The 27,799-nt window shown below is 44.5% G+C and overlaps 1 protein-coding gene across 3 annotated transcripts; it reads left to right on the top strand.

Moving 5' to 3' along the window:
• Positions 1-176: 176 nt before the first annotated feature.
• Positions 177-27,122, top strand: PANX1 (pannexin 1). Of its 3 annotated transcripts, none has more exons than XR_015704728.1 (6): positions 181-411; positions 10,814-10,953; positions 20,840-21,063; positions 22,088-22,758; positions 24,727-25,162; positions 25,622-27,122. XR_015704728.1 is itself a non-coding variant. In XM_087757548.1 (6 exons), the coding sequence occupies exons 1-6, from the start codon at positions 231-233 to the stop codon at positions 24,810-24,812; spliced, it is 1,197 nt and encodes a 398-aa protein (XP_087613674.1). In that variant the 5' UTR covers positions 181-230; the 3' UTR covers positions 24,813-27,122. The 3 variants fall into 3 exon arrangements, 2 of the variants coding, with proteins under 2 accessions (XP_087613675.1, XP_087613674.1); XM_087757548.1 differs by having other exon boundaries at positions 22,088-22,556; positions 22,662-22,758; positions 24,727-27,122; XM_087757549.1 differs by having other exon boundaries at positions 177-411; positions 24,727-27,122.
• Positions 27,123-27,799: the final 677 nt, after the last annotated feature.

Genomic DNA, 27,799 nt, shown 5'->3' with positions numbered 1-27,799 from the left:
CCCCACCCTCCGGGCGGGGGGGCCCAGCCCACGCCCCGGCACAGCCCCCCCGCCCGCCGGCCGGAGCCGCCCGGGGCCGGGCCGGGCCGCGGGGGCGCTGCCGAGCCGCGGCGGGCGGAGCCGAGCCGAGCCCAGCCCAGCCGAGCCAAGCCCAGCCTAGCCGGGCGGAGCCGAGCCGAGCCGAGCCGAGCCGAGCCCAGCCCAGCGTGCCGGGCCGTGCCGCGCTCGCCATGGCCATCGCGCACATCGCCACCGAGTACGTCTTCTCCGACTTCTTGCTGAAGGAGCCGCCGGAGACGCGCTACAAGGGGCTGCGGCTGGAGCTGGCGCTGGACAAGATCGTCACCTGCATCGCCGTGGGGCTGCCGCTGCTCCTCATCTCCCTCGCCTTCGCCCAGGAGGTCTCCATCGGTAACCGGCCTCCCCGGCAGCGCCCCCCCCCCCCCCCCCCCCGGCGGACAAAAGGCTCGGCGGGGCGGGGGGCGGCGGAGCGGCGCGGAGCTCCGGGGCGGGGGGCAGCGCTCCGCGGGGGCTCGGCTGGCAGCTGCCGTGGGGTGGGGGGGTTCCGCTCGGGGGCAGGGGACGAGGCGCCTTCGGGCCGTGGGCAGCGCGCAGGAGGGGGGGCAGCTCTCCCGGAGAGCATCCCTGGCGGCGGGCGGTGCCTCCCCCCGGCCTTGCCCAGGTACGCTGGGCATCCCGGCTGGCCTTCCCCGCTCTTCCCCATGCCCTCCTCCTCCTCGGGGCATTCCCTGACCCCTGTCATCCTCTAACACCTCCTGAGCGAGAGCCCTGTCAGCTCAGCTGCTGCACCTTCTCCCGTGGGTATGATTTGGAGAGCGATGGAGCCACGCCGCTCTTTGTTTCCCAGTGCTGCTCAGCCTTGAGCCTGAGCTGTGCCTTGAAAACCGCCCGGCTGCTGCGGTTCCTGGCGCTTGGAGTATTTTGCAATAAGATCTCGCTGTCATTCAGCAGCTGTCAGGGGTAGGTGCCAAGGAAAAGGGGTCTCAGACCTCTGCGCTTGGACTGCGGGTGGCTCGGTTGTACTTCGAGGCTGGTCACCTGCTCCTGGGGTGTGAGGCTCCCCAAAGCTGTCCCCTGCTCGCCTGCGCTTCTGCGACTGTTCCAGTTCAGCTTCTGCTGTGACTCGGTAGATGAAGCTATGCTTTACAAGAGAAGGGCCAAGTTTCCTAATTATTTTGCTATCTTTTTTTTTTCCCATTCTCAAGTTACAGAAGTGCCTGTGCGGCAGCCTGGCAGCCAGCCCTTTTCAGAGTCTGAAATGATGAGGAGACTTTTAAATCCAAATGACACGGACTTGTAACTTGGGGGCTCACTTATAAAATCTGTTTGCTTGTAAGAATTGCTCTGCATTTAAGTAGCACTATATGAATGAAGATTTTACAGGTGAATAAGCAGTACTGACCATTTTGAGACAGGGGTGAATCCACCCTTTCAGAAATAGTCTGATTTACTGCATGTACCTGTTTATTGGCATTCAGTGTTGTATACCTGAGATACATCATCTGTAGGTTTGAGTCAAGTGAATGTCAAGAGAGTGGAAGCTGGCATGGGACTGTGAATTAGTGGTGAATCTGTGCAAAAACATCATGAATAGCATTAATCAGGTACCAGACTGCTTAAGAGATAAGATGCCCCAGACTGCTGTATTTACATCTAGCTACACACCTATTGCGATAGATGTGGGTTTGCCCCAAAGTACTGTGGCCTGCAATAACCGCTCAGAGGGGTCAAGGACAACCAGGCTGGGAATGCCGAGACCAGATCCGAGCCCTGTGGCAGCTGTGGTCAACCAGAGACTGGACAGATACAGCAGTATGTCTGTAATCTAACCTGCCGCTTTTAGTTTTAGATCTGCTACTGATATGTGCACATTTCTTCCTCTTAAAGCAAAGAAAAGGAGGGCTTGCATTTCCATATACTAGCTCATATATGGGCCCCTTAGTTCTTCCTTCTGCTTCTCCTCTAAAAGCTCTGGATCCAGTTTGAAACTGCCTGTGTATCAAGGTCTCTTTTATGAACTCTGCAGAAGTATTTCTTTCATTTTCCTTCCTTAGGTAGAGCTCTATCACGCAGCTGAATTGCAGAATTTGGTAAAGTGTGCCTTCCTTTTGGCTGAGTTAAGTTCTCATCTTTGCTAATCAAACATTTGGGCCTCAGCACATGCTGTATGTAACACATTTCAGTATTAAACTAATTCAAGTTGAATCTGTGACTGCAGTAGATTCATAAAGCAAGAATCAAAATGTTGCTACATCTTGCATGGGCTTTATTTTGCTTATAATCCTAAGAACCTGTTAGAAGAAAACATGGCGTTTAAAACAGAGCTCTTCTATTTGAAAAATAAATATGAAAATAAGTATGAGAAATACGCTAGGCCCCTGGCGTGAATGAAACGGCACCACGTGGTTTCCATACAGAAAGTGATAGTATATCAGCTGTGCTGCTGTTACGGCTGTCACCTATTTCCCGCACCGTCCTTGCAGCTTAGCAGGCTGGCTGCTTATGGGAGATCCCAAAGCTGTTTCCATTAAGGCTTTTTGGGGGATAGAGAGGGTCTTGGGGGCTGGATATGCCCGGTTCTGTGAGCACTAGTGTTCAGCCAGCGATAAAATAGAAAGCAAGTATTGGTTTCAAACGCTTCCTGTTATAATTGTGCTCTGAAACAGCTCAGGAGTGCTAAACCGAGAGAAAATGGTAGGGTCCATTTTGGGTCTGAAGAAGAGCAACTCAGAATCAGAAGTGGTTGTGAAAGCAGTACGTGAGTCACAGCATGGAAATATCTTTGCCTCCGGGTAAAAAAATTGAACACCGTTTCCAAAAATGAATGCTGAGATCCTATTTCTGTTGGGATAATTGCATTCTTCCCACCTAAACTTCTCGTGGCACCTCGAGCCGTCACCTTCCCTCCCCGCTCTGCTTTGCTGTTTCATTGCAGTGCGGTGTCAGCTAACTGCAGTTTGCCTCCTACATGCGGCTGCTGTTAATTGTGCAAAACGATGAAGATGTTTACAAAGGCCGCGGAGGGTTTCTGAAGCCGCCGATTAACTTTTAGTTTTGATAGAAGTTTCAGGAAATAAATGAGATTCCAGTTGGGTATCGCAGAGGATTTCTCTGCCGGAGGCAAGGAAAACCCAGCTGCCGCGCTCAGCCAGCGAGCACTGCTGAAACTCCCGGGGTTAATGCCTGCACCGCACTTCAGCATCCTTCAGGGGCAGGAGGAGAAATAATCTAAGTTTATTCTTGGTTATATTTTAGAAACCCATGGTCAGCTGCAGGTTTGTGATGATTTCAGACTGGTTCTGGTAGTGCTTAGCTGTGATTGAGCTGTTCCCTGCCAGCCCCGGGAAGCTTTGCTGCTTGAAATCCTGCACCTGTTACCTCTTTACAGATAGGCCTTGTTTTCTGTACTTTTCTATAATTTTCATAATTTTATACTGGGAAGTTGAAAATGGGAATAACAATAGGATTATGAGGATTTGAACAGTGTTGTGTATGCTTATATTACTTATGTTACGGCCTCATATTATTTCCTGATATTATTTAGCAGTTCTTAGGGTAAATATACTACAGGTGGTCAGGTAGTACAGTAACAGAAACCATATAAATATGGCTAAATCACCCATCCCTCTTAGAAAAGGGAAAAAAAAAAAAAGATAGGGGCATCCTCAGCAATGTATAAGCCACAGAACCAGTAGAAATTCATCTGTGTCGTTTTTCCATGACCATGTTTTTAATGAGTAGCTTTGAGCCAAGATTGAGATTCCAGTTTTTAAACTCTGTGTATATATTATGATATGCTTTCTTATTGTAAACAACTTAGCTGAAAACATAGATATGTATGACCAAGGCACTGCATATTGCAGGATACTGCAGCCCTAAGCAGGTACAGACAGTTGAGCAGAGGCGAAATCGAAACAAGCTGCTTAATTTTGGCAGAGGCTTGTTTCCAAGTTAGTTCTGGGAAAAATATCAGCGGCTGCCTTGGGTTGCAGCTGAAAGAAAAGCAGATGTGAGAGCTGTCCAGTCGACATCAAATACTGGCATCTTTTCCGGTAGGAAGGGAATTGGGAATTGCTCATACGTGCTTAAGCCCAGCAGCTGCTTGTCACCAAATGATGTCGTTTGACCTTCTCTATACTGCAGGCTTTCGGGCACCGCTGTGCAGCGGGCAGCGCGTGCCGGCTGCCTTCACTGCGGCTTCGCGTGGGAGGTGATGGCTGGGAAGGGAGACGAGGAGGGAGGGAGAGAGCTGGAGAGGAGAGAAGGGAATCTTGTGGTGGCCACCAATAGTCCTTACTACAGGTTCAGTTTGGGCGTTGGCTGTGTATGGCTCAGACATTGCTAGTGTAGAATCATAGAATGACGGAATGGTTTGGGTTCGAAGGGACCTTTAAAGATCATCTGATTCCAACCCCCCTGCCATGGGCAGGGACACCTTCCACTAGACCAGGCTGCTCAAAGCCCCATCCAGCCTGGCCTTGAACACTTCCAGGGATGGGGCATCCACAGCTTCCCTGGGAAACCTGTTCCAGTGTCTCACCACCCCATTCTTCCTAATATCTAATCTAAATCTAACCTCTTTCAGTTTAAAACCATTACCCTTTGCCCTATCACTACACTCCCTGATAAAGATGAATGAATGAATCCTCATGTTTTAGCATCTCTGTTTATTTTCTGATATTACAAATCACCTTGGAAACCTTCCCAGGACCCAGAAACCATCATGTGTTAAGTAATGACACCTAAGAAGCTTGGGTATAATCAGCGTGAAGATCTGGGTAGTGCTATGGGCTTGTCAGTTGTGGCAGGATGGTGGGTTAGGAAGAGCCTGGCCATGGACCAACCCAGAGCATCTGCTTGAATCTGTCAAAATGAAGATTTGCTGCACTAAAAAAGTCTTATTTCCCTCTGATGCTCTCTGATGCATCTTACCTCCTTGCTGGAGGGTGCACAAAGAGGGGGAAGTGGAGTCTTGCCCTGTGCTCTACACACCACGGGGTTATTGTCCCCATTGACCACTTTGGGCTTTCCCAGTGGTGACAATGCTTGCTTGCCCTGCTCAATTTCCACCTGATTTCTGGGAGGGCTTTTTCCCCAGCTTGTTTGTTTTATTTCCCACCCCCCCTCAAGTTGCCTGTGGGATTTGAGGTGCTTTGGCCAGCAGAAAACACAGGGTGAAGGGTGTTAGTGGGGAGCTCTGGGTGCCGCATCCCAGAATTTTCTGTGGGTGCCACTGGGGCAGCAGTACCCACCTGCAGCATCCCTGATGTACGTCCAGCTGGGCTCCTATCTCTCTATGCAGGTTAATCATGTTTCTTGGTCATGAGAATCAAATGTATAGAAAGGGAAAGAAAAGCAATTGTGAGACTAAATCGTAACAAATATACCAAGAAATAGTTTTATCTCTTGGATTAGGCTCCTTTCCTCTCCTGCTACCCTGTTGCTGGCCCTCCCTTGCTCACAAGTTGCTGGGGAGGCTTTTGGGACATAATCCTATCTTGTGACTTCCGTAAGGACTGGGGGCTAAAGTTAAGTTGGGTGTAACTAGGCCAAAGACTATTACTATGGCAGCTGCTGGCTGAGAGCTTGAAAAACATCTCCAAGTGCTGCTGAAGCAGGCAGTATGCTAATAGTTGCCGTTTGCCCATCTTGCATTTAGTTCAGCAGGGTGCTCTGAAACCCGGGGCATTAATGACAGGACTGAGTTAAGAAGTGTGCGGTGGCATCAGTCTGGAGCAGCCAGACAGCCTGTGACCTTCAAAGCATCTTTCGGTAGAGGTGCAGAGCCCAGAGCCCAGCGGCATACGCTGTGCTGCCCTTTGGCATATAAGGAGTGCTCACTAAATAGCAGAAGTTACCAGCATCAGGAACAGGCCCGCCTGGGGAGCCAGGACAAACTTGTAGAAACATTTACTTTCAAGTCTAAATTGTCTTTGGGTGAACATCTTCAACTGTTGGTGAGGAGATTTTTTTCTGTTTAACTTCTGCAGAGCCAGGTTTACATTTCCTACGGAAATGATGGTAAGCTGCTTTTGGTGCCAGAAGTAATTTAAAAACCATCGTGGCCCTCTGGTATTGCCTTATATTTGGGCTACCACCAATGTTGGCAGTGGAGCCAGATGGTCATTGCCACTGTTTCGAGGTGTTTCTCCTTCAGGTAAAAGGAAACTTTTTTTTTGTTTTCCTTAAATCTCACTGGTGGGAATTTCATTCATAAGTTTTTTCCCATGAATCAAAAAGCCTACTGCTCTGAAGGCAATGCTTGATAAACACCCAGCTCTTTTCCCACTGCGTGATTTTGAGACTTCTCTGAGGGATTACTGGCAGCCCTGTGGAGAGGGAAAGATACTTGCTGGCTCCTCTGACCCACTCCACTTAAACATTGCATCACCTGAGCTTTACGTTCTGCTAATACTCCGTTGCCAAAGTAAACCTCAGGAAACAGGTTCTTTTCTCGAGTGCACCCATTTGTGTCTCTCCATACTTCCTTCTTAAACGTAGTGTTTATTCTGTTTCACCCAACCTGCCACTTTCGTCCGTGAGAAGCATCTATAAATCTAATAAAATCATTCCTTCTGGCCCCCTCTTAATACATGTGTGTACACCCACACATACAGTTGTTTCTTCTTTGGCATGCATTGGGACATCTTTTTTCATATTTTAAAATATTTTTTAATGTTGGGGTGGAGGATGTGCATTGGATGGTGCCTGGCAGTCTGTACATTGTGTATGTGTGCCTTGATTTTCTTGTTTGTGGGTTTTTCTTTAGTGGCTGCTAATGTGGGTAATTCTTGCTAGATAAAATCAGGTGTTTGGGTCTTGTGGCTAGTTCATCTTGCCTTGTGGAAAATTATAGTAGTAATTAATGGCTAGGTTTTCATCCAAGCTTAGGCAAATCTTTTTCCAGTGATTGCAGTGTATTAGAAACCAAATAATTACTTACTGAAGGTTTAATCCTGTCAACTACAACCACCTGATCCTGGTTCAGGAAAAATAGTTGAGCATATGATTAACATTGATTCTTGGAAGCACTCTCTGTTAGTTGTAGTTTCTTAATTAGATGTTTAAGTCAGAAGAGGGGGTGTTGAGCCATGGGGGGGGAAACCAGTCCAGCTTGCTGGGTTTATGCTCTCTCTGGTAAGGCATGCAGCCAGAGGATGCTGAGCCCTCTGCACGTCCCGCCTGGCACCCCAGCAAAGCAGCTGGATACTGCACAGGGACTCTCTCCTTCAGATCTGGGATTTTCCTTGGGATTCTGGGAGTTTCTTTCTGTAAGTAGGTTTCTTTTTCGAAAAGCATCTACCGGGGCATTAGGGTGGGAATCACAGAAGTGACTTGTATCCTGCTCATTTAGCATCGATACCAACATTTCCACCTCCGTTTGGGCAAAAGGAGCTGGAATAGGCCCACTGCTTGCATCTCAACTCTGAGAAGTCCCAGCTAGGATTGGGGCATCTTGTTTTAGCCACCTGATGACAGATTCTTTCCCAAATGAGCTTGCAAGACTTAGGCAAAGTGGATGAAAAGGTGTTACCAGGGCACAGGGTCTCCACCTGTAGGCAGCCCCATGCCAGTTTTTACAGTGCTGTATAGGAGCTGCAGAGGAGCTGGTTGCAGAAGAAAAGGATGCTCCTGGTACAGACACGGGGGAGATAGCTGGGGGCTTGTTGGCAGAGCGCACGTGAAGATGTGCCGCAGCTGGGTGAGGCAACAGCTCGGCCTTGCTGCTTGCTGGCTGCGGTAACTCAGGCTTGTGCTCTGCGCTCAGTTGCATGCCTGCAAGTAATTCCTGTGGTCGGTGACCAACTCCGTCTGATAATCTTAGTGTGCATTGTACATGGCTGCACATCTATTGCTGCCTTAAGTTTCTGCAGCTCTTTTGGGTGGGCTCTCTTTAGGGCAGCCATAGTAAGTGGCATTTTTTTATCCTCACTTGTTTCCAAAAGTGTAAGTCAAATCCCTATCATTCCTTCTCCAAAGTTGATTTAGTACCAGGGAATGATTAAAAAAAAAAAAAAAAAGTGTGTTGCCAAGTGTAATGATAACTTGGCCAAAGACTGTTGTGGCAACTGCTTAATGAATGCAGTCATTTATTATTCCTCATCCTTCTCACTGTGGATTTTATCTCCCTGTTGTTGTTATGGGCTTGGCTGCTGCTTTTATTTTTCCCCTTCTATTACTTGTGGGAGCAAAGGATGGGGAATGGCTTCAAGTCACCAAGCCAGGAGGCTGTTCCTTTGATAGCAGAGGACTGTTAGCCTTTCATAAACTAGACCTGCATGTGCATGTGTGCACAGTGCGTCTGTGGAAGGCATTTGGCCCTTTGCCTAATTTTTCCTTTAATAAAAACTACAGATTTTCTTTTTCACTTCTTCCAGAATAGCCCAACATAAAGTAAATTATCTGTATAGATTTATTGCTGTTAGTCCTTTGGAGGGGAGAAGGAAGGAAAAAAAAGATGGAAAATTGTGACCATTTTCAGATACATTTAATAATCTGTGTAGATTGTGCACAAAAGCAACCTGTCCGTTTAAGCCTTAACATTACCATGGTTAGTGCAAAGTTGTAATTTACATTAACAAGTGTTTACAGCCAAGACTGCAATAAGTTAATTAAAAACCAGTGCAATAACTGGTGTCCCCATCTTCTGCTTGATATCAAGCTCTATCTGCTTGGCTCCCAAGTCAAGTTGCCAAAGGTTTCCAACGTCCCTGCTGAAACCCCGGCGATCAGGTTCACTGCTGTGCTGCACCACGGGCATTGCTGTAGCTATTCTGGTATGAAGTTGTGCACATAACTCTTTGGAGAAGGAGGCTGGCTGCCTTTTTCCTCACTAATTTTGGAGAAGGAGGCTGGCTGCCTTTTCCTCACCGACTTAAACACTCCATCACTTTCAGTGGTTTCCCGCCCGTTAACGAGAATGAGCACATGGAATGTGTTTCTTGTTGCAGATACACAGACATGAATAGGACAAAGCATCTTTCTGAACCCTCCTATTGCTCGCCCTTTGAAAGGGTCACTTGTTTGCTGCTTCACAGCAGCAGGAGGTTCGTTAAGTGATGAGAGGGGAGTATAAATGGTCCCTATCCAGTGGAGAACAGACACTCCAACTGCCTGCTCTTTTTTCTTTTTTTTTCCTTTTTTTTTTTTTTTTCTGTAGTATATTATTTCTTGAGCTTCTGCAGCTAATGGAAATTCTCTGGAAAGCAGAAACCCCTGAAGCTCTGGGAGAGTGCAAGTGTTTGTCTGGTGCCAACTTTGCTGAATCACATGAGCTCTGGTCTGATAAACAGTAATTTGTTTTCCATAAGGGAGGCTTGTGACAGGTCAAACCATGTCCTTATGATACTACAGTCTTAGAAATAATTATAATAGTGGCTGGTAAGGAAAGGCTTTTATTCATAATGCTCCTTGACTATGCTACGTTGTAAAAAGGCTATACAAGTTACAAGGCAACTGCAGTCAGCTCCTGTTACAAAAGATATTCTTAGAATAAGAAAAGCTAAACGAGCAAAAAGGCACAAATGATACAGTCTTATAGAAAATACTTTTTCCCTATAAAGCACACAACGATGCCATGAGCGCTAATTTTGATGAATATATTAATATATCTGTATATATTAAGAAAAAAAAAGTAACAGTATTTCCTCCTCTGCTCTTTTGATATTGGTGTTGTGTTGGAGAAAGCATTGGAGGTTGAGGCATCTCCACTTTGTGTAATTGTTTGGTGAAACAGCTATCCTGTTTCAACATTTAGGAAAGCCTGCTGGGAACGTGTGGGTTTTTTGCTTTTACTACGAAAGCTTCAGAAAGAAAAATCAAAACCCCTCATCCTGGTTTACTAGCTGTCATCCAAGGAGCCATGGATACTCCACATCTAATAACCACTCTTCCTTACTTACCTGGAGGTATGCTGCAGTAAGACTCTACTGGTGCCTGTAGCTGGTCAGAGCAGAATTTGACCCTAGGGCTGAGGCTGGCTAAATAGTTGCTCTTGCTGTCAATTAGTGCCCTGATCTTAATTTGAAGCTTCCGAGCAGCTGGAGAGGTGCTGGGAGTGACTGGAGATGATGGTGGTACGCCTGATCCTGGGCACAGCATGTCACTGTGCTGGTGAGGAGGGCTCCAGCACCCTTTGGAGGTGTCTGGAGGCCACGATTGCTCTGCCAGAAGTTACATGAGGAAATCCTTGTTTTCACATGTGTAACTTGAACCCCGCAAAACTCAGGCGCAGTCTCAGAGGCAGAAGAAGTGGCAGCACCCTGGGCCAAACTGGCCCTTGCATCACTGCAAGGACTGCTGGGCTGCGGGAATGGTGCTTGAGGTCTTGTTTCAATAAACGTGTAAGCGGTAGGTTGTGCATTTGGGAGACACAGCGGCATGATGGTACGTGATGGTAGCTGTTTCCTCGGGAAACCAGCCTTAGCTGACCACACTTTGTATCTGCTGGTTCCCCTTTGGCCAACCTGAGTCAAGCTCAAGTGAGAGAGATGGGTCTTGGAGGTCATGTTCCCCCCAAAACTTAAGAAAATAGGCCTAAAAGACAGGTGCTTCTAATATACCGTCTCAACCCTTAAGAGACACCAGAGAGTCCCTGTGGGAGTTTAACCCTTTGAGTGCAGTGGGAATTCAGTGACTCACCTCCCTGCAGAGCTGCTGTGTTTCGTTCGATCACTTATCCTAATAGCTTTGGATACCGCGAAATCCCGAGTGTGAGCTTTTCTTCCTAAACTTGATTTATTTTTTTTTTTAATCTTCCGAGGACATGATAACTTTTGCTTTGTTTTCCCAGGTGCTCAGATAAGCTGTTTTGCACCCAGCTCCTTCTCCTGGCGACAAGCTGCGTACGTGGACTCCTACTGCTGGGCAGCTGTGCAGCAGAAGCAACCATCCCAGAACAACTTAGAAAACATTCCCCTATGGCTGCATAAAGTACGTACAGATCTCTTTCTCCTGGAAAAATTGTCCCCACATAGAGGCCTGCCTTTACCTCACTTTTCTTGCTCTTCTTCTCTGCTGTAGTCCTTGGCTTTCTTAACTCTCTGTTTTTAGAGAGAATGTTTTCTTTCCTTTACTTCCAAAGAGTACTAGAGAAGGTATTTTCTGCTTTTAAATAAAGGGTCTGTCGTGCTATAATAACAAATATCACCAGTTATCTGGCACAAGAGTAATGTTAATGTTGCTGTGTTGCCCTGGAGCTGAACTATTTTAAAATCAGGATACAAGACACAACAACTGCCCTAATGCTTGTATCAAAAGCTTACTTTAGGAAAACAGGATAGTAAAAACATTTCCTATTTGTGTTGTATTACCCTTGGCCAGTTTTGCATGGAGAGGAACTCACTTTGGGAGAGATGAAATTCATCACTGGTACCAACAGGTTTAACCTTGTCTTCAGTATGCTCTTCCGAGCTTCCGCAGGCTGTTCCCTTGCAAACCGTGAGCTGGCTTTCACCGCTCCAGGTAAAGCATCACTATACTGAATGCACAGTAAGAGACTTATTTTATGGGTAAAAAGTGCATTAGGTACTAAGATACTTGAGCTGGCTCAAAGCGGCTAGCTGAGCTTTGGCAGGAGTTACAGACTCTGAGTAAATGCCGTGCCAATGCCTGGAGCTGACTCAACTCGAGAGGCAGTGTCGCCCTGCTTGGGCAGTGCTGATGCCAAAGTAAGAAATGCTGTTGGAGCTCTGCAAATTTGGGGTGTTGTGTGCTGCCTTCCCCAGCCCTTTTATTACTTGCCCCAGCAAATAACCCCCCTGGCACCTGGGAGCGGAGGAGAACCTGGTGTTAGAAGGAGCTCAGGTCTGGGACCTGCAGCACCTGTATTTCTGGGGTTTGCTGGTATGTCCCGTACCTCAGCTTTTATTATCCAGTCAGCTAGTGGTATCTCCTCTGAAAGACTATTCAGGGCTGTCTCTGATTCGTTTGCTGACTTAAATCACTAACTGTAAGGATTTATTACTGCCTTCTCCAGTTAGCTCCACTCATAACCTTGACCCAACGGTCTTGCATTTCATGAATATGAAAGGCAGACTTGTTGGTTTCTAGCCTGAACTCTTCCTTGCTCAGTTAGTGTTCCACTTCACTTCAGCCAGACCTTCTACAGAGGCCAATCGAAGCTGCTGGGACATCTTGCAATGCAGGTGGCTTGTGTGGGTGGAAACTGCACCTGCCAACCTGGATACGTTGCTGCCCCTTTCTCTTCAGGGCATGAGTTCTTGTTACCCGGTTTCTTTACGTTGAATTTTATACCATAGTCACCTGCTGATAGCTGTAAGTCTCCTAGTTTGCCAGCCATGACTAATAGCTTAAGTAATCATACTTTTATGATGCAACCCATGTTAATTTGCTGACTGGTGCTGTCTCAGGAATTGATGCAGGGCCCTTCTTCCCATAGTTCCTCCGTGATAGCTCAATGGTATGTGTTGCTTCCTTATAAATACCCTACAGACTGGCTGCAAGAAGTATGTCTGAACAGCGGTGTCAGAGCTTGTAGCAGAGGCTGGATGCCTCGTCTTGACCTCCTAAATCCATGTTTAGTCACCTACCCATCCACTGAGCCAGGCACTAGGAGCTGCAGATGCTGTTTCGTGGCCAGTATTAATTAATATCCTTCTTCTGGTGGTTCATCAACTTCCATGCTTAACAAGCTTCCAGAGAAGGAGCCGTGTTCCAGCTATTAACACTGACCTTTGGTTCCCACCATGGCGGGAACATCTGAAGGTGTTTGGCTGTTGTTTGCACCCAGGGCCAAGAGCTGCTGGCTGCACTGCTGGGTGGTTTGCCATGGGAGCCCATCGCTTCTACAGGAAAAAAGGCGTACAACCTCATTGCTCTGCAGATTTTGGCTAGATAACCGTTTTTAAAGTGGGCAGAGCAGAGCCTTTGTGGGACCACAGTGATGTTAATTCGACAAGGGAGCCTTCCTAAGCTTAGGTGAGAGAAGATTTGACTCCGCAGTGCAAGGGCAGCGATGCACGTAGAGGGACAGCAGGGATCGTTAGGCCCAATTTCTCTTAAGACAACACTTGAGGCTTTTTTTCTGCTTTCTGAGCAGCAGCGCAAAGCATCTCAGGTTTTTTCTAATACTCTGACTCACTTAGCATCTCGCTATATTGGTGTGCTATAAGGCTCTGTAAGAAATGCTTAAGGCAGCATTAGATTACAGGTTTGGGGGATTGAAATTGTAGGCCCCAATTCCTGATTGAAATGGATGGATTTCCTTATGGCACACTCCCTGTGCTCTGTCAGAAGTGCTGTCAAAGGTTTGCATCCTAGGACAGTGCTCATCATGATATAGAATGGAAGTAGGACCATCTAGCTCTTGGTGAAGAAGCCAGCTTGCAGCAGCTTGCCCCACTTTTGTTCTAGGCATCTGGTTGCTCTGAAGGATTATCAAAACCAGGTTGCATTACAGAAAAACTGAAGCCTTCCTATTTTCCTCCTATTTCAGAGTACAAGTTTGCACTGAGATTTTTGGGGTTTTGATCAGTAAAATGTATGTTTCAATTTTGGGCAATCCCCGAAGCTTGGCCACCTTTACCTGATGTCTTTTCTGCTCTGGGAAATCTCTCCCAACACTTGAATATATCAATTTGGAAACTTGTTTTGGAGTGGAGAGGAGGAGCGTACTGCAGCTTTCTGGGTTCCCTGCCTCTCTAGTGGTCTGGGCACTCCCAGAGGGTCCCCAGGGCCTCTCTCCTTGGAGAACAGGATTTTTGAAATTTCCAGTGGTCCTGGAATAACTTTTCACACTGGATAACCCTTAGCAGAAATCAAAATGAGTTGTGTACTCAAATGCACAATTCAATTCTGCAGACAGATAAATGGAAAGAAGAGACTATGGTACGGCCTGCATATATTCTTAGTTTAACACTAAGATTTCCTCCTCTTTAGTCAGTGAAGAAGCTGACAAAATGCTTATGTGGTTGAGTCCTCTGACAAGACTCATCTTCAGGTTTGTCATTGATGAGACTTAGTCTAGTCAGGCTTTGCTCTTTTGTTGTCTCTGTTTTCTTCTGGCGTTTTCCATTCAGGGTTAATTCCTTCAAGAGGTTTCTTGTGTCTGAAGTGCCAGAACAGAGATATAGGTTCCTAAAGGTGAGTGGGAAAGAGAGACAGACAGTGTTGATGTGGGATGGAAGAGTCATGTATTTGCTCCCTCTCTGCAGGGAGTTTGCTTCTTGTCTCTAAAGATGAGTGCTCCACCTGACAACTTATTTTGATAAAACTTAGCTTGATCTTTAACTGGAATAGAAACAAGCTTTTGGCCACTGTGAGTGGGCAGTCCTTGCAGTCCAGTGGAAGAGGAGACTGCACTGCAAAGCGTTTTTAATCCGTAGTGCACAGAGAACTTTTTAAAGTTTTCAAGGTGTATCAAAGCAAAGTAAGTAACAGCTGGGGTAAAAAAGGTCATGTGTGGTTTGAGATTCACTTTCAGGTCAGGAGGCAGGATAATATCTCAACCTCATGGCAACCTTCAGAATGATGAGTGATTTATAGCTCATGTTTCTGCCCTGAAAACCAATGAAATATCTCCCATCGACTCAAACAGGAATAGGATTGTATCCAGAGGGAGCTTAATACCTTTGCTTCTGGAAACATGTCGTTGCTGTCATTAGCCTGTTTGGGGGCTGGTGCCTTTGCTTAGGCTCTTCACGATGGCGTATAGAAATTTGGAACTGAAGAAGCAGACACTTCACTGTGACCTTATTTTTTAATGACAAATATTTTCATCTCAAGTGAGTGAAAACACTTCAGTGCTTCCTTCTTTGTTGAGCACTGTATGCCAATGAATTTTCTCAAGGCTGTAATTCAAACCTGTGCAGCGTAACAGCTTTGTGCTATGTACTTAAAGTTAGTGTTTGGGTGCTGTTAGGTATCGTAGAAGTCTGAATGCTTGCAGTCACTTTAATAATGTTTTCCCAGAAGAAATAAGACTGAAGATGCAGTAAAATTAGAAAACCGTTGTTTTCTAAATGTTGCTAAGGTGGTTCTCGTCTTCTGCCAGCCATCTTTGTCCAGACCTTGGCAAGCTCTCTGTAGATTAGGTCCTTGAAAATGCCTTTTGGGTCACACCACCCTTGGCAGCCATATTTTCTTTGGATGAAAAAAAACATTTGAGCTTGTGAAGAAGTTTTTAAAATGCCCTTTTAACTTATTTTCTGGGTATTTGCTGGTTCATGCCATTCTGAGTATTCATCTGAATGTAGATGTTCACAAATTCTGGTAATACAGAAGTGTTTTGGAAAATATACATTCAGTTTGTGCAGGTAATCTTCATGAGAGGAGCAAATGCAGGCACTTGAATAAATGGTCATGACTTCAGAAGAGTTCAGTGTGTTAAATAGATAATTTCTAGAGTTTAGACTGCATGCATGCAGGTTATTTTTCTTCTCCATTCATAGTAGCTAGTATTGATTTAAAATTGCTCAACCTGTTCATGGTCAGTGATGTAAGAAAACAGCACCTATCTATGAAGTGTAAGTGTTTTGATGTGCATAAATTATTTGCTTTGACGATAATATTTGTGTCTGCTTTTGCAAGTGTAGAACGCAAGACTGAAAACAATGTGTTGTGCTGAGATGGAGGGTCAGGGCTTTGCATCGTAACACTCCTGGACATCCTATTTCCTAAGCTCTTGCTGTCCAGAAAGATCATGCCTTCTGTATTACAGGGCTTGGTGAAGTGTTGTGCCACAAGCTACCAAACAGCCGGTGTCAGATCTGGTCCTCTTTTTGTCTTTGACTGTCCTGTGGGATGTGTTACTCCTGGAGTACAGCTGTGAGATACAGAGAGGCAATAATTCTGCAGTTCCCATTTCAGTTACTTGTTGAAGAGCAGTGATGTTGACCACACATGTCTTTAGCCCGGAGGAAGGAATCCTTCTCTGCACAGATTTCTGCTCAGATAAGGCTTGGATTTCAGTGCCTCCTCAATACCGGTTAACATGGGCTTCGGCGTTTTCTGGTGCTGAGTTGTCAGACTTAATCCTGCTCAGGTATCAAGTGCTCTTGGTTTTCAGGAGGAGTAAGGGTATAGCCTGTAATGTATGCAGTGCTCAAAGGTTTGCCAAGTGAAATGAGCTGCAGCAGTTCAAAACAAGGGGCAGTTGACCTCTTGGCTTCCTTGGGAGCTGGCTGTCCCACCCAGCATGCCATCAGACTAAGGGACAAGCAAGGCAGGTGAACCTGCTTCCATCATCTTTAGCTTTCAGGAGCTCAGCAATACTTAGCAGAAAACATATAGGGGACTCTAGTTTGAGTCCTGGTGCATGCGCTACTAGTATTTTTTGTCTCATGCTGAATACTAATCATAAAGTATCTATGCCTAGTACTTTCCAGAAACTTGGATTAGCCTAGCTGAAGCTCTGCTATTCTGTTTTTGACTGGCAAACTTGTTGGGTCTTTGTCTGTCCTTTTCTCCTTGCAGCTGGGTGGAAATGAAGGCTCAGGGCATCCAGGTTGAAGCATGGTGGTGTAGCCCTCAATGCACTTTCACTAATAAAGTTCAGAAAGGAGCATTTTTCACCATAGAATATTGTATCTGTTTTAATGTACCTGTTCTAATCTGCTTTTGGAGGACCTTTCTTCAGTTACGCAATCTCATACCATCTTAGATCCAACATTATGAACTTGCCGTTGAAAAGGGACTTGATAAATAGACAGCAAAGGAAAAAATGAGTTTTACTTTAAGACAATATCTTTCTCTGGCATATCTTTGGCCGTATAGTTCTTGAAGCCAGTGACACTTCCCATTTAACATAAATACTAACTATCCAAGACTGAAGTAGCATTTCCTCCTTGTGTATTCGGTGCCTTGGAAGTAAATACATAAACCATAAAAGAAAGGCGTATGGCACGTACTCATCTATGTATGAATACCACAGAGTCCTCTTCTTAAAATGGGAAGTCATTACGTGTGACTGTAAAATGTAGTCAGATGAGCTGGACAATCCGAGTCTGTGGCTCTGAAACCTAGGACTCGTGCCAGATGACTTTGCATTTTCACTTCTGCCTGTCGGTTCAAGGCCTTAAATTTTAATGATTCAAAACAATTTGCTAGTTATCTAAGCCTACTGTTAACAAATAGAACAAGCGTATCTTTCATTTTTAAAAAAGCCAGAATCCGAGAAGGATGGAGTTGTGTGTCAAGTGCTGTGGAAGGGCTGACAAATACAGGCTTTTGTTTCCAAACAAAAAGAGCTGGACTAATGGTCACGCTGCTGCTCTGGTTTTGAGACCATTCAGAAAAGAGCTGCATAGTGTTTTATCATGCTGCCATAAGCTACAGCTTTGGGAGAGATGAGAGCCTGGCGAGGCAAAGCCCAGTAAATACGTGGCAAATGTGCCTTTGCCCCAGTGGTGTGATGCTTCTGGGTGAAAAGGCAGTGGTGAAGGAGTTGGGGATAGGAGGAGGTGCAAGGGAAGATGGCAGAGGCTGGTCTTCATAAGACAACAGTCTGTAATGAGGCAGGGGAGATGGGTGGGATTGGAGAAGGTCTGGGGTAGAGCAACAGGGCTGATGCAATGTGCTACACAAGTGCAGAACGTGCCCACAGAGTCTTTTTCCAGGTATAAAGGAAGAGATGGGGACTGGGACAATGGAGGTTTTGGGCTGTGACTTCAGTGTGTCAACTATCTTGCCTCTTGCCACACGTCCTGTAGGCCTCAGGGTAAAGAGATCCACACGTCCTGTAGGCCTCAAGGATTAATTGGATACTGCTGGTGGTGTTTCCAGTTTTGAGGGTCAGAAAGGGAATACATAAATTCTCTGATGCCTGTAAGATTTCAAGTAAGTGAATAGTAAAGCTAAGTGGTCTAAACCAATGTAAGAAGCTTTGGCCGTTCCTTACTAAATCAGATATTTCCTTGTTTCTTTCCCCACCTGGCACCAGTGGAAGCGTGCTAAGAGGTGTACGACACGAGAGTAAGTGAAGTCAAACAGGCTTTGCAGAAATCTTGTACAAGCTGGCATTTGTTAAGGCCTATGGAAAAGGTGTTGCAGCAGCTTAGAGGTGCTTAGATAAGTTTAAGCCGTGTTCATAGATAGATAATTTCTATTTCTACATAATACAGAATTCAGAGGACTGAAAGAGCCTGGCCATGAAACCATAAAGCTTTGAGTAGACCAAGGCATCCAGGACTTTGACCTGAGAGACCCAGTGGCATTGTCCACAGAGATAAATATGAAAGGCAGATTCTTGAGCTGTTGGGTTTGAGTTGACAAGATGTCTACAAAAACACATTGGACACGGCAGAGCTTTACCTCTCAATTAGAAAGGATAGATCTGGGAAAAAAACAGATAATCTGGGGTTATCTGCTGTGTCGAAAGAGGGAAGAGAAGAGGCAGTGAGGGCAGAGCTCTACACAGTTTCTACAGGCTGCTGGGGGTAGGGGAAAGATCATGTCAAGGGTGCAGCGAGTAGAGCTGAGAGCTGGGAGATGACAGCCACTAAGGAACTGTGTTTGAGAGAATGAGTTTGCTCAGTTCGGCCAAAAGTGGTTAGCAGTTCAGAAAGAAGAGCAGCACCCATACCCAAGGGCTGTCTTGACTGCTGGCGTAAGTAAGAGTTCTGGAGGGAAGAAATTCCTGATGGTGACTGTAGACAATCTATTTGGTAAGCATGGTTTAGTGGTGCAGAAGATAGTATGGATTCAGTGGAAGTACTGGGTAGATTAGCAGTCCCCAGCAATTTCAGGAGATCAGAAGGAATCCCCTGGATCCCTCTGGCCTGTGAGGTCAGTCCCCTTCAGTGGAGAGGGGACAGGCTCTGCTCTGCCCACTTTAAAAATGGTTATCTAGCCAAAATCTGCAGAGCAATGAGGTTGTAGGTACCTTGCAGCACACAGCCTGCACCAGGAGGTGCAGCCCTGCTGTGATATAGCAGTACGGGGGTTGATGCTCGTTCCTTGCTGGTGAGGAAGAGCTACCTCTAGTGGGATGTACAGTATAATTACAGTGAACTCTGCTTTGTTAACTAGGTTTCTGAAACAATATCTTGTTACTGGTTAGCCCATCCCTGCAGGATTTCTGTTGCAGTTTTAAAGATGAGCCTTTCCTGAAGTTTTCTTTCTTGAAACTTAAGTAGAGACTGAAGTAGCAATTTTGGCCAAGTTCAATTATGTTGCTACTAAACAGAAATGGTTAAAGTATGAATTTATAAGAAGGGTTGCAAGGGAAAGCTGACCTTTAAATACAGCATTCTCTGTTTTCTGTGGCTATTCGGTGCTTTTCATGCCTTTGTCTTACTGCGTGTCACAAATTTCTGATGTGACTCCTATGTAGAGAACACGCACATCCAGGATGATGGTTTGTATTACGGTCTCCAGTTGCTGATACAGTTCCTTTAAGAAGTCAAGTTTTATTTATGTGCTAATACGTCATATGCATTCCCAGTACTACTAATAACATAGGATTTTGCTTTAATGGTAAGTGATATTAGAAGCAGCTTTCCTGGATAAAATGTTCAATAACATCAAATTATTTATTTTGTGCATGCAAAACTTTAATCTCTCTTGATTAATGCAAACACAAATTAACATGTTAATATTAGATCCAGATTCTCATCTTGTTAAATATCTACAAATGCAAGCGGAGCTGTTCCACTTGCACTGATTAATGACTTCAGTCCAAGTTTCCTCTAAAATTCTCCATTGGCTTTTTCAATGAATGTGCATGTGTGCGTGGCTGTAACGTTTAAGATGCCTTAAATCTGTTTCAAATTTGTTTACAACTAATTTAAAATTCCATAGGAACTGATGCTGGATTTGAGTTGTGTGCTTACTATCAAAAGTTGAATGTAATGAATTAGAGATTAGCCAGATTTGCAGTACATTTTGTTAACTAACTGCTTGTCTAACTAGATCTTACATCACGTCTCTGTAAGGGTAATGTTATGTATGAATGTACACCTTGAATATAATGTCACAGTAGATAGAAAATGCCTTCTTTCCAGCAGCTGGAGGGAATTGAGGTGAAATCTCACGGTGAAAAACTCCTGCTCATTGATGACTAGAATAAAGACGGAAAGACTTCACGCTGTTGTATTTTATACCTGCTTCAGCCCTTTCCCTAACCAGTGGGGACTGTGTAAGGACTGACTTCTCAGCGCTGCATTAACACCAGACCATTCTGATGCCATGTGTTGGTTTCCATTTAGGAGTTGTCCAAAAATATTTAAATACCCTTAAATATTACAACCATAGTTATATCCTTTACAGTCTCTGTAAGTCAGGCACTCAGAACAGACATGTGTCTTTGCGGGCAGATGCAGTGCTATAAATGGTCTATCCATTAACCTCCTGCCAGCTAATGGAGAGCAGGAGAGATTTTCCTGGTGTTTGGAGCATTTTAGTTGCTATGAACAGCAGCGACACATTTGGGAGGCAGAGTTATGTGACACTAACCTCTTCTTCCAGCCAGCCTCTCTGGTAGCTGCTTTGTTGCCTTTGCGATTTGTTGTTCCCCAGGTTAATGCTGCCTCTCTCAATTTCAGCTCCAGCAGTGGAGTTCTGAATATGCAATGAAAATGTTATCAGGATATCAGGATCATGGTAACTTTATTCTACCTTTTTTTTTTTTTTTTTTGTGCAAGCTCTAAACAGTAGCAAGGTTGGAGCTGTCTGGAAAGAGAATTTGCTTCCCTGCATATCCCCAATAATCATAAAAGTGGGTTTTACTAAAAGCATTTAAATAAAATTATAGGGAATTTAATAGGCTTATAGGGAATTTAATACACTTATAGGGAATGATGGTGACTGGCTGACACTCTATATACAGGTGGAGCCTAATCTGAATTTTTTCTCCCTTTAGTTCTTCCCATACATCCTTCTGCTCGTTGCTATCCTGCTGTATCTACCATGTTTGTTCTGGCGCTTCACTGCAGCACCTCACCTTTCTTCAGACCTGAAATTTATTATGGAAGAACTTGACAAAGCCTATAACAGGGCAATCAAAGCTGCTAATAGCATCCACAGCGGAGACCCCAGGGACCCTGCTGACTTGGTTCCAGCTGTTAATGAGAACTTGACACAGAGGTAAGATGCTGGGGCTTGGCTTTCTTTGCTCTTTTCCTTAAGCTCTTAACAGATGTGACACCTGCGCCCTCTTAGAAATTTATTGAAAAGGTTTGAATGGTGACTTGACAGACTTTTAAATTTGGCTAAAAAAAAAGAAGATACCTGAAATCATTACTGTGGGCACTTGGAGCTGGAACTTATGACTTTCTTTTTTCAAATAAACTATCTGATGAGCTCTTCAGATTACTAATTACCTGAGATGTCCTGATTTCTTTAGATGCAGGTGTTAATTAGTTTTACCCACCACAGCATAAGAAAACGGGGATGGCTGCAGTCCTCACTTCTCAATGGTCTTGACAGTTGCTTTCACACTGTGAGCAAAGTCTGTTACTTGTCATCTCCTCTCCTTCCAGATCTAGGTCTGCAAAGCTTCTATTTAAATTAAAAAAAAAACAAAAAAAACCAAAAAAAACCAACCCACCAAAACGAGCAAAAGCCCCCTCTCTGATCAAATTGGTGCACTGTTCTAACCAGATCCAGTTTCTGCTTCATCCTAGGTCAGGGTAACTGTTTCTCCTTGCATGTGGGGGTACGAGCAATGCAGTGGAGACTTAGGTCTGTTCTTTAAAATGTGGAATTAGGTCTTGAGAAATGAAAAGCCTTCCAGTGTGCTATTACTGAACAAATGCTTGGGAAGTCTGCTTTTTCTCATGGATGTGCTTATTATACCTGTTTTGTATTGGAAAAGAACAAAAATATTTTTTTGCTGCGAGGGCAATACTTTTTTTCCATTTTCCAGTGTTTGAGCTCTTTTGTCTCTTAAGTGGCTTTTCTGTATTAGAGTGTCAGTAGTCTTCACTTATGTGCTATTCTGTTGTTTTTCTATTGACTTCAATAAAACTAGCCTTGATTTACCCCAGTAAGAGTGAATCCAATCTTGTATCTATTTTAGAGTTCTAGGTTTCTTTGAAATTTGAGGCAGGTGAGTGCTGCAGCATCTGATCTGTGTGATTTGTTGTTTTTTTTTTTCTCTCTCTTTCAGTTTGTGGGAAATATCTGAAAGCCACTTTAAATACCCAATTGTGGAGCAGTACCTGAAGACGAAGAAGAATTCCAGATGCCTAATAATTAAATACATTATCTGCCGTTTACTCACTCTAGTAATTATCTTCGTTGCATGCCTCTACCTGGGCTACTACATTAGCCTCTCCTCTTTGAGTGATGAGTTTCTCTGCACTATCAAAACTGGGATCTTAAAGAATGACACAACTGTTCCAGAAGTGGTTCAGTGCAAGCTTATTGCTGTTGGTGTCTTCAAGGTACTCAGCTATATTAACCTGCTAGTCTATCTTCTAGTGATGCCACTGGTAGTGTATGCAATGTTTGTTCCGTGGAGGTGGAATTCTAGTATTCTCAAAGTGTATGAAATCCTGCCAACTTTCGATGTCCTGAAACTCAAGTCAAAGTGTTTTGATGACTTAAGCCTTTACCTCCTCTTTCTTGATGAAAACGTGAGTGAACTTAAATCATTTAAATGCCTCAAAGTGCTGGAGAACATTGCAGTTTCTGAGAAGTTTGATGTCATGCAACTTTTGGTAAACCTTGGTACTATTAAGACAGATACCGTGGATGGGAAGCCAGGGACAGCTGTGTTGGAGAAGCCTGAAGAAACAACTACAGAAGAGCTGGAAAAAAATGCGACAGAGCTACAAGGTAAGGTGACCTGCTCTTTTTCTAAAAAGAAAAAGCAAAGAAAGAAACACCACAAAAACACAACATCCACACCTGTTGGTATAGAGAGATAAGGAATCCATTAAATCAAAACTTCATTCATGCAAAACAAAGCAGGTTTCATGTCGATGTGTATTCCTACTGAAAACATTTTAATATATTCTACGAGAAAATGAACCTGCTTAGACCTTGCTATAACTTCACATATGCACCAGAAGTTTGTGGTGCTGCAAGTCAGTGGCACAGGCTAGACGCTGAAGTGTCTGTTAAGTTGGTGGTCCCTGCTGACATCTCTGCTCTAGCAGTAAGAGGCTTCAGCTGTCTGAACTTGAACTCCTTAAGACCACCTCCACAGTAGAAGAGCACTAGATTGGTCGGCAGTAGGTTGCACTTGAAGGACGTCCAGTGAGAAAGCTGGTGATTTCAGGACATCTGTTTTTCAGAGATTAGCTCAAAAGAGTAGTTAACTGCTGCTTCTGCTTTTCATTCAGGCTTTGGCAAAAATCTTAGGTGAATGTAAAAATAAGTCTGATGCTCAGAAATGCCACTGGTAGAGGAACAGAAAATGACCAAAGAAGGGAAGTGGGACTGGGGCCAGTGAACATGCTCCTGTTCCTTCTTACACAAAGAGAAAGGAAGATCGACTGTAAAGGGATTTTTGCCAAAACGGTCTGAGTCGATCTGGATTGGTGCAGCTGTTCTCTGAATACTCCCACCAGTTCCCAGACGTGATCAGCTCTGAGCAATCACTGTTATATGAGATGTAGTCTTAGATTCTGTGCTAAAAAATGTGGTATATCTTAAATGTGATTCCAGTTCCCTCCTCAAGTGCAGAATTAGAGAAGAGAAGCCAAATATCCAGGGAGAGGCATAAAGGGATGGAAAAGCTTTCTTCCCATTCGATGTGAGCGTGGCCGCAGTCGTAGCTGTCCCCACAGAAGCAGCAGGACACCAGTGCCTACATCCCCTGGATGAAGTGGTTCAGACTCCGTGGACTGCCTCTTCACAAAGTCCTTCGCTCATGGAAGTGAAGATGCTTTAAAACATTTAGCAGCTGACCTGAGTAGGCGAGCACAATGCTGAGGGCAAATTAAAGAACTGTTTCAAAGGCAGGAAAAAATTAAATCTGCTTTCTCTTCAGAAAGCTATGCCCTGTGCTTAATAAAAAAGAAGGAGCAGCACCCGGAGGGTAACTGTTCCTCTGTGCTTTGGTCAAGCAGTTCTGGTAGGCTGAGGTTTGGAGGAGAAGTCGATTTATACAACAGGGGAATTCAGAACAAGCAAGCAGAGTTATTTTCAAACTAGAAGCAGCACTTGTGGCAGCCAGCTCTAGTACAGCAGTTTGGAGTAGCTCTGACAGAGAATAGTTTTCCTCTTAAATGTGACCATTTTGAAATGACAGGTGGGTGGGTTTTGGTAGGAGAATTCGAGAGCCCAAGGTGGACGTCTCTGCTCAAGGAGCTGAAAAAGCTAATAGAAAATCTCACTCATTTCTATCTGAAATCAGAATTTTTGAGACTGTTTTCATCTGACAAAAACACTTCAAAGACTTGTTTTCCTCCGGAGCAGAAGCTTGAAGCTCTGTTAAAATGCACTGCAGAAAGAAGCTGCCATTTCATGGCCAGCTCCGGCTGGTGCAGCCCTCTCCTTCTGCCTGGCTGCAGCTGCAGACTTCACCGCCCGTCAACAAGCTGCGCCCGTGGCTCATCGTCTTTTCTTCTGTCACTAGTGGCATCAGCATGTTGTAATTAGTAACCGTGTTAACAGAGCAGTTGTAGATGCTGACTCTGGACCATAAGGGCAGGAGAGGCTGCAGGGCTGGGTGCCGCATCCGCACAGCGCAGGACAGCCAGCCTTGCAGCGCTGTCGTGGTGGCAGTGCCTTTGTAAACGAGAATATGTCGAGTGGTTTGATGGCCCTTTCACTTCTAAAGGTTTATTTTCTCTTTAGTTTTGACAGACCGTGATGCAAGTGGCAGCGCGAGTCCGAGAGAAGATAAAAAACTTCGCCAAAGACTTATAGATTCATCATGCTGATGCTTCCCTGCTGCAGCAGGCGGGAGCTTTGTACTGCAGCAGGGCTTCTCCTCCGCCTTCGCTGCGCTCAACGCAAGGTGCTGCTCTTTGAATGCAACTGTCTCAATAGCCTGACAATTCCTCAGAGGCCAAACTGGTTTACAGACTACTTATTGTATAATCATCAGCAATCACGTACCTGAAAAAGCATGTTGTAGACTTTCATTATTTATTTAAAAAAACAAACACACAAGGAACAACAAGAACAAAAAATGTCATCACGAGCAGCAAGTGACATGACTGAATGCAATTGAAGCTGGCAGCAGGAAAGAGCTAGCGCTATACCGTACAGGGGTGGGAAACATAACCCTGTAGGTAACAAAAAGAGATGGCCACGTTGCATTCTGAAGTGTTGCTCTGCTGGGAGCAGCCATCTCAGTTCTGGGGTTTAAGTGAGGCATCTTGGGGCTCTCTGCCCTGGAAAAGCCGGGGGTGGGGTGGGGGTGGTGTTTGTTCTTTTTTTAACGAGTCTGGTTAATCTGTACCAGGTGGTGGCTGGCCACTGGTATTGGCTGTGTCTTCACAGGAAAAACAGAGGTTGCTCTGTTCAGCCTGAGATGTCTTGGTTAGCCATCTCAACATTGATGTCTGGGATTAATTACTTGGCACTGATAGAAAAGAAACTCCGAACAGGCTTAGTATAAGGGGGTACTGTAAATGTTAGCGATTTTCAATTTTCTATGTATTCATAAATTAATAATGTCTTAACACTTATTTTACAAAATGTAATGATATGTAAGCTAAATGTTAGTTTAATTTCTATTTCGCAGTTGTTTTTGTCTAAGTGACTAACAAATCTGCCTTGGAGTTTGGACTGAAGATCAATGAAGTTGGTTCCATTTTTGTGATGGTTGGTAGAAGTTGCTTTGTAATGCTTGTATGTGTGGAGTTTGTTTCAAGATGTTTGTAGTATCAAATGCACTATTACTTGTGCTGTTTTCCAAACCCTACTTGAGACGACTTTATTTGTGTTACAGTAGCACCTGAGTGCCCCAGCAGAGCCAAGCACCCAAGAGCCAAAGTGAGGTAGATGTAAATACGATGAAGGGTTGTTCTCCCCACACACCCTGTGACTTAATTTTAATTAAAGATAAGATGCTGAAATGGATTGGAACAGACAAAAGAAGGGGCAGCGTTTGTAAATTGGAGAACTGTCCTGGTTTATTATTGGACTGTTTTGGAAGAGTAGCATTCAGTTTTAATGTCGTCCCCCCTGCCCAGGACCTCTACCTTCGATGAACATTAAAATGACCTTTGTCTTGAATTTTAGGTACAAGGTGAGGTGGGTGGGGGTTTAAGCACCACAGTGGCAGTATGTATCTTTCACAAATGTTATATGCTCACTTGTTTTTCCGTATTATCCATGTAGCTGAAATGTTGTGCCCGTCACCTCTTCCAAGTTGTCTTTTTAGACAAAGTAGGACCTTTTTTATAGCTAGGTAGGCCTTCCATTTTCCGGTTCATCTGTGTCACCTGCTGTTGTGTTCTTGACTGTTGGTATTCTCCATGTGTCTGAGGATGAGGGGGAAAAAGAAGTAATCGGAGTTACCATCTTTGCACAGAACTGTTTATGTGCTGCAGCAGATTTCAAAGAGAGAGTGCACCTACTTGAATTTGGCAGCTGTTGTTAAACAAGTGGATCCCAAAGTGCTGCCATACTATACTTTGGGCTAGTATTACCAGAACTCTTCATTTATTATTTGGCTTTCAGCTAAGACAAGCCTTATTTAAAAGAAAGTCTTTAAAGCCATAGTATTATGCTACCTCTGCATAGGACAGTAGCACAGCTGCAGTCCTAATGTCTGTTGCATTACCAGCAAGAAACAGGGCTTGTGTTGGATTCTGGTGGTCCACGCTGCTCGATTTTACTGCAATACTTCTCCCAGCAAACCTACAACCCCTCTGACCTTTTCTAGATTGCTTCTGTCTGTGTGCTGATGCGTTGCTGATGGTCCTTTAGATGCGGGTAACGCAGACGTGCGTTGTGCTTTGTGTGTTTTGAACAAGGAGCTATAGTGCAATACTAGGATTTTGTGATGTGGATGTGTTTGAACCGTTTGATGTAAGTAGAGTTCTCAGTCTTTAAAACTCGAAGTTCCTGAAAGAAACATGTTCATGTTTCATGTTGGATATGAACCTAACTTTTTACTAATTCCCCTTTCATATTTAAAAATATGACTTGCTGCAGTGAATCTCTCATTGTCTTCTAAAGTGCTCAATAAAATATGTATCAGTTCTTCTTGGTTATTTAAATAAAATCAGTTTTGTGAACTACAGCAGCATAAGTGACTGAAGGTTCTAGGAGCAGTTGCATGTCGCCATCTGAAAACCCGTAGTGCCGTACATATGGTCTGATGCTAAACCCTGAGCCAACTTTTTGGACAGTCATTATAATTGTATTCTTTTAATATTTGTTCTCATAAAATTGTCAGAGCAACATGAATTGGTTCAAAATCTATTTAACCTGTAAAAACTGTTGAGAAAACATCAGCCCATGATAAATAGCCTATGTATTGTGTGAGCTACTATCTAAAAAATGGCCCCAGTCTCAGCACGTTTGGGCTTTTCAGCTGTATCTTGCTGTTTTGAGATGTGTTTCTGCAACTGCCCAGCTCAGTTCTACTTATATTTTAGTGGCACTGCTCCTGCTGTATTTTGCCATTTTCAAAAGGTGGGCTAAATTCCAACTTAGGTCCTAAGGAAAAGAGTCCATCTTATAACACCATTCAATGGCTCTTAGTTACCTTGTGAGATTTAAAACTTGTGATATAAACTGCATTACACAGAGAGAGAGAGTAAAAATATTTATTCCAGTAGAAGATGGTGTGCCTCTGAAAGCAGCTGTACCCCACTGCTTTTCCTCCTCTGGGTGTTGTCAGTCACTTTCAGAGTGAAGAGTATACTTCAGGTCCATGTTTTGTTTCTCTCATTGGGAGCAGTGGGTGTTT

Source organism: Nipponia nippon, unplaced genomic scaffold (assembly GCF_047370975.1).
Source record: "Nipponia nippon isolate SJK-2023a ecotype South Korea unplaced genomic scaffold, ASM4737097v1 scaffold_2, whole genome shotgun sequence".
NCBI classification, from domain to species: domain Eukaryota; kingdom Metazoa; phylum Chordata; class Aves; order Pelecaniformes; family Threskiornithidae; genus Nipponia; species Nipponia nippon.
This window is presented reverse-complemented; position numbering and strand designations above follow the sequence as displayed.

Excerpts from the sequence above, each read along its gene's own strand:
- PANX1 (XM_087757549.1), top strand. The coding sequence starts at position 231 with ATGGCCATCGCGCACATCGCCACCGAGTACGTCTTCTCCGACTTCTTG. Across the intron at positions 412-10,813 it reads CGCCCAGGAGGTCTCCATCG|GTGCTCAGATAAGCTGTTTT; the intron begins GTAACCGGCCTC and ends TTGTTTTCCCAG. Across the intron at positions 21,064-22,087 it reads AATGAGAACTTGACACAGAG|TTTGTGGGAAATATCTGAAA; the intron begins GTAAGATGCTGG and ends TCTCTCTTTCAG.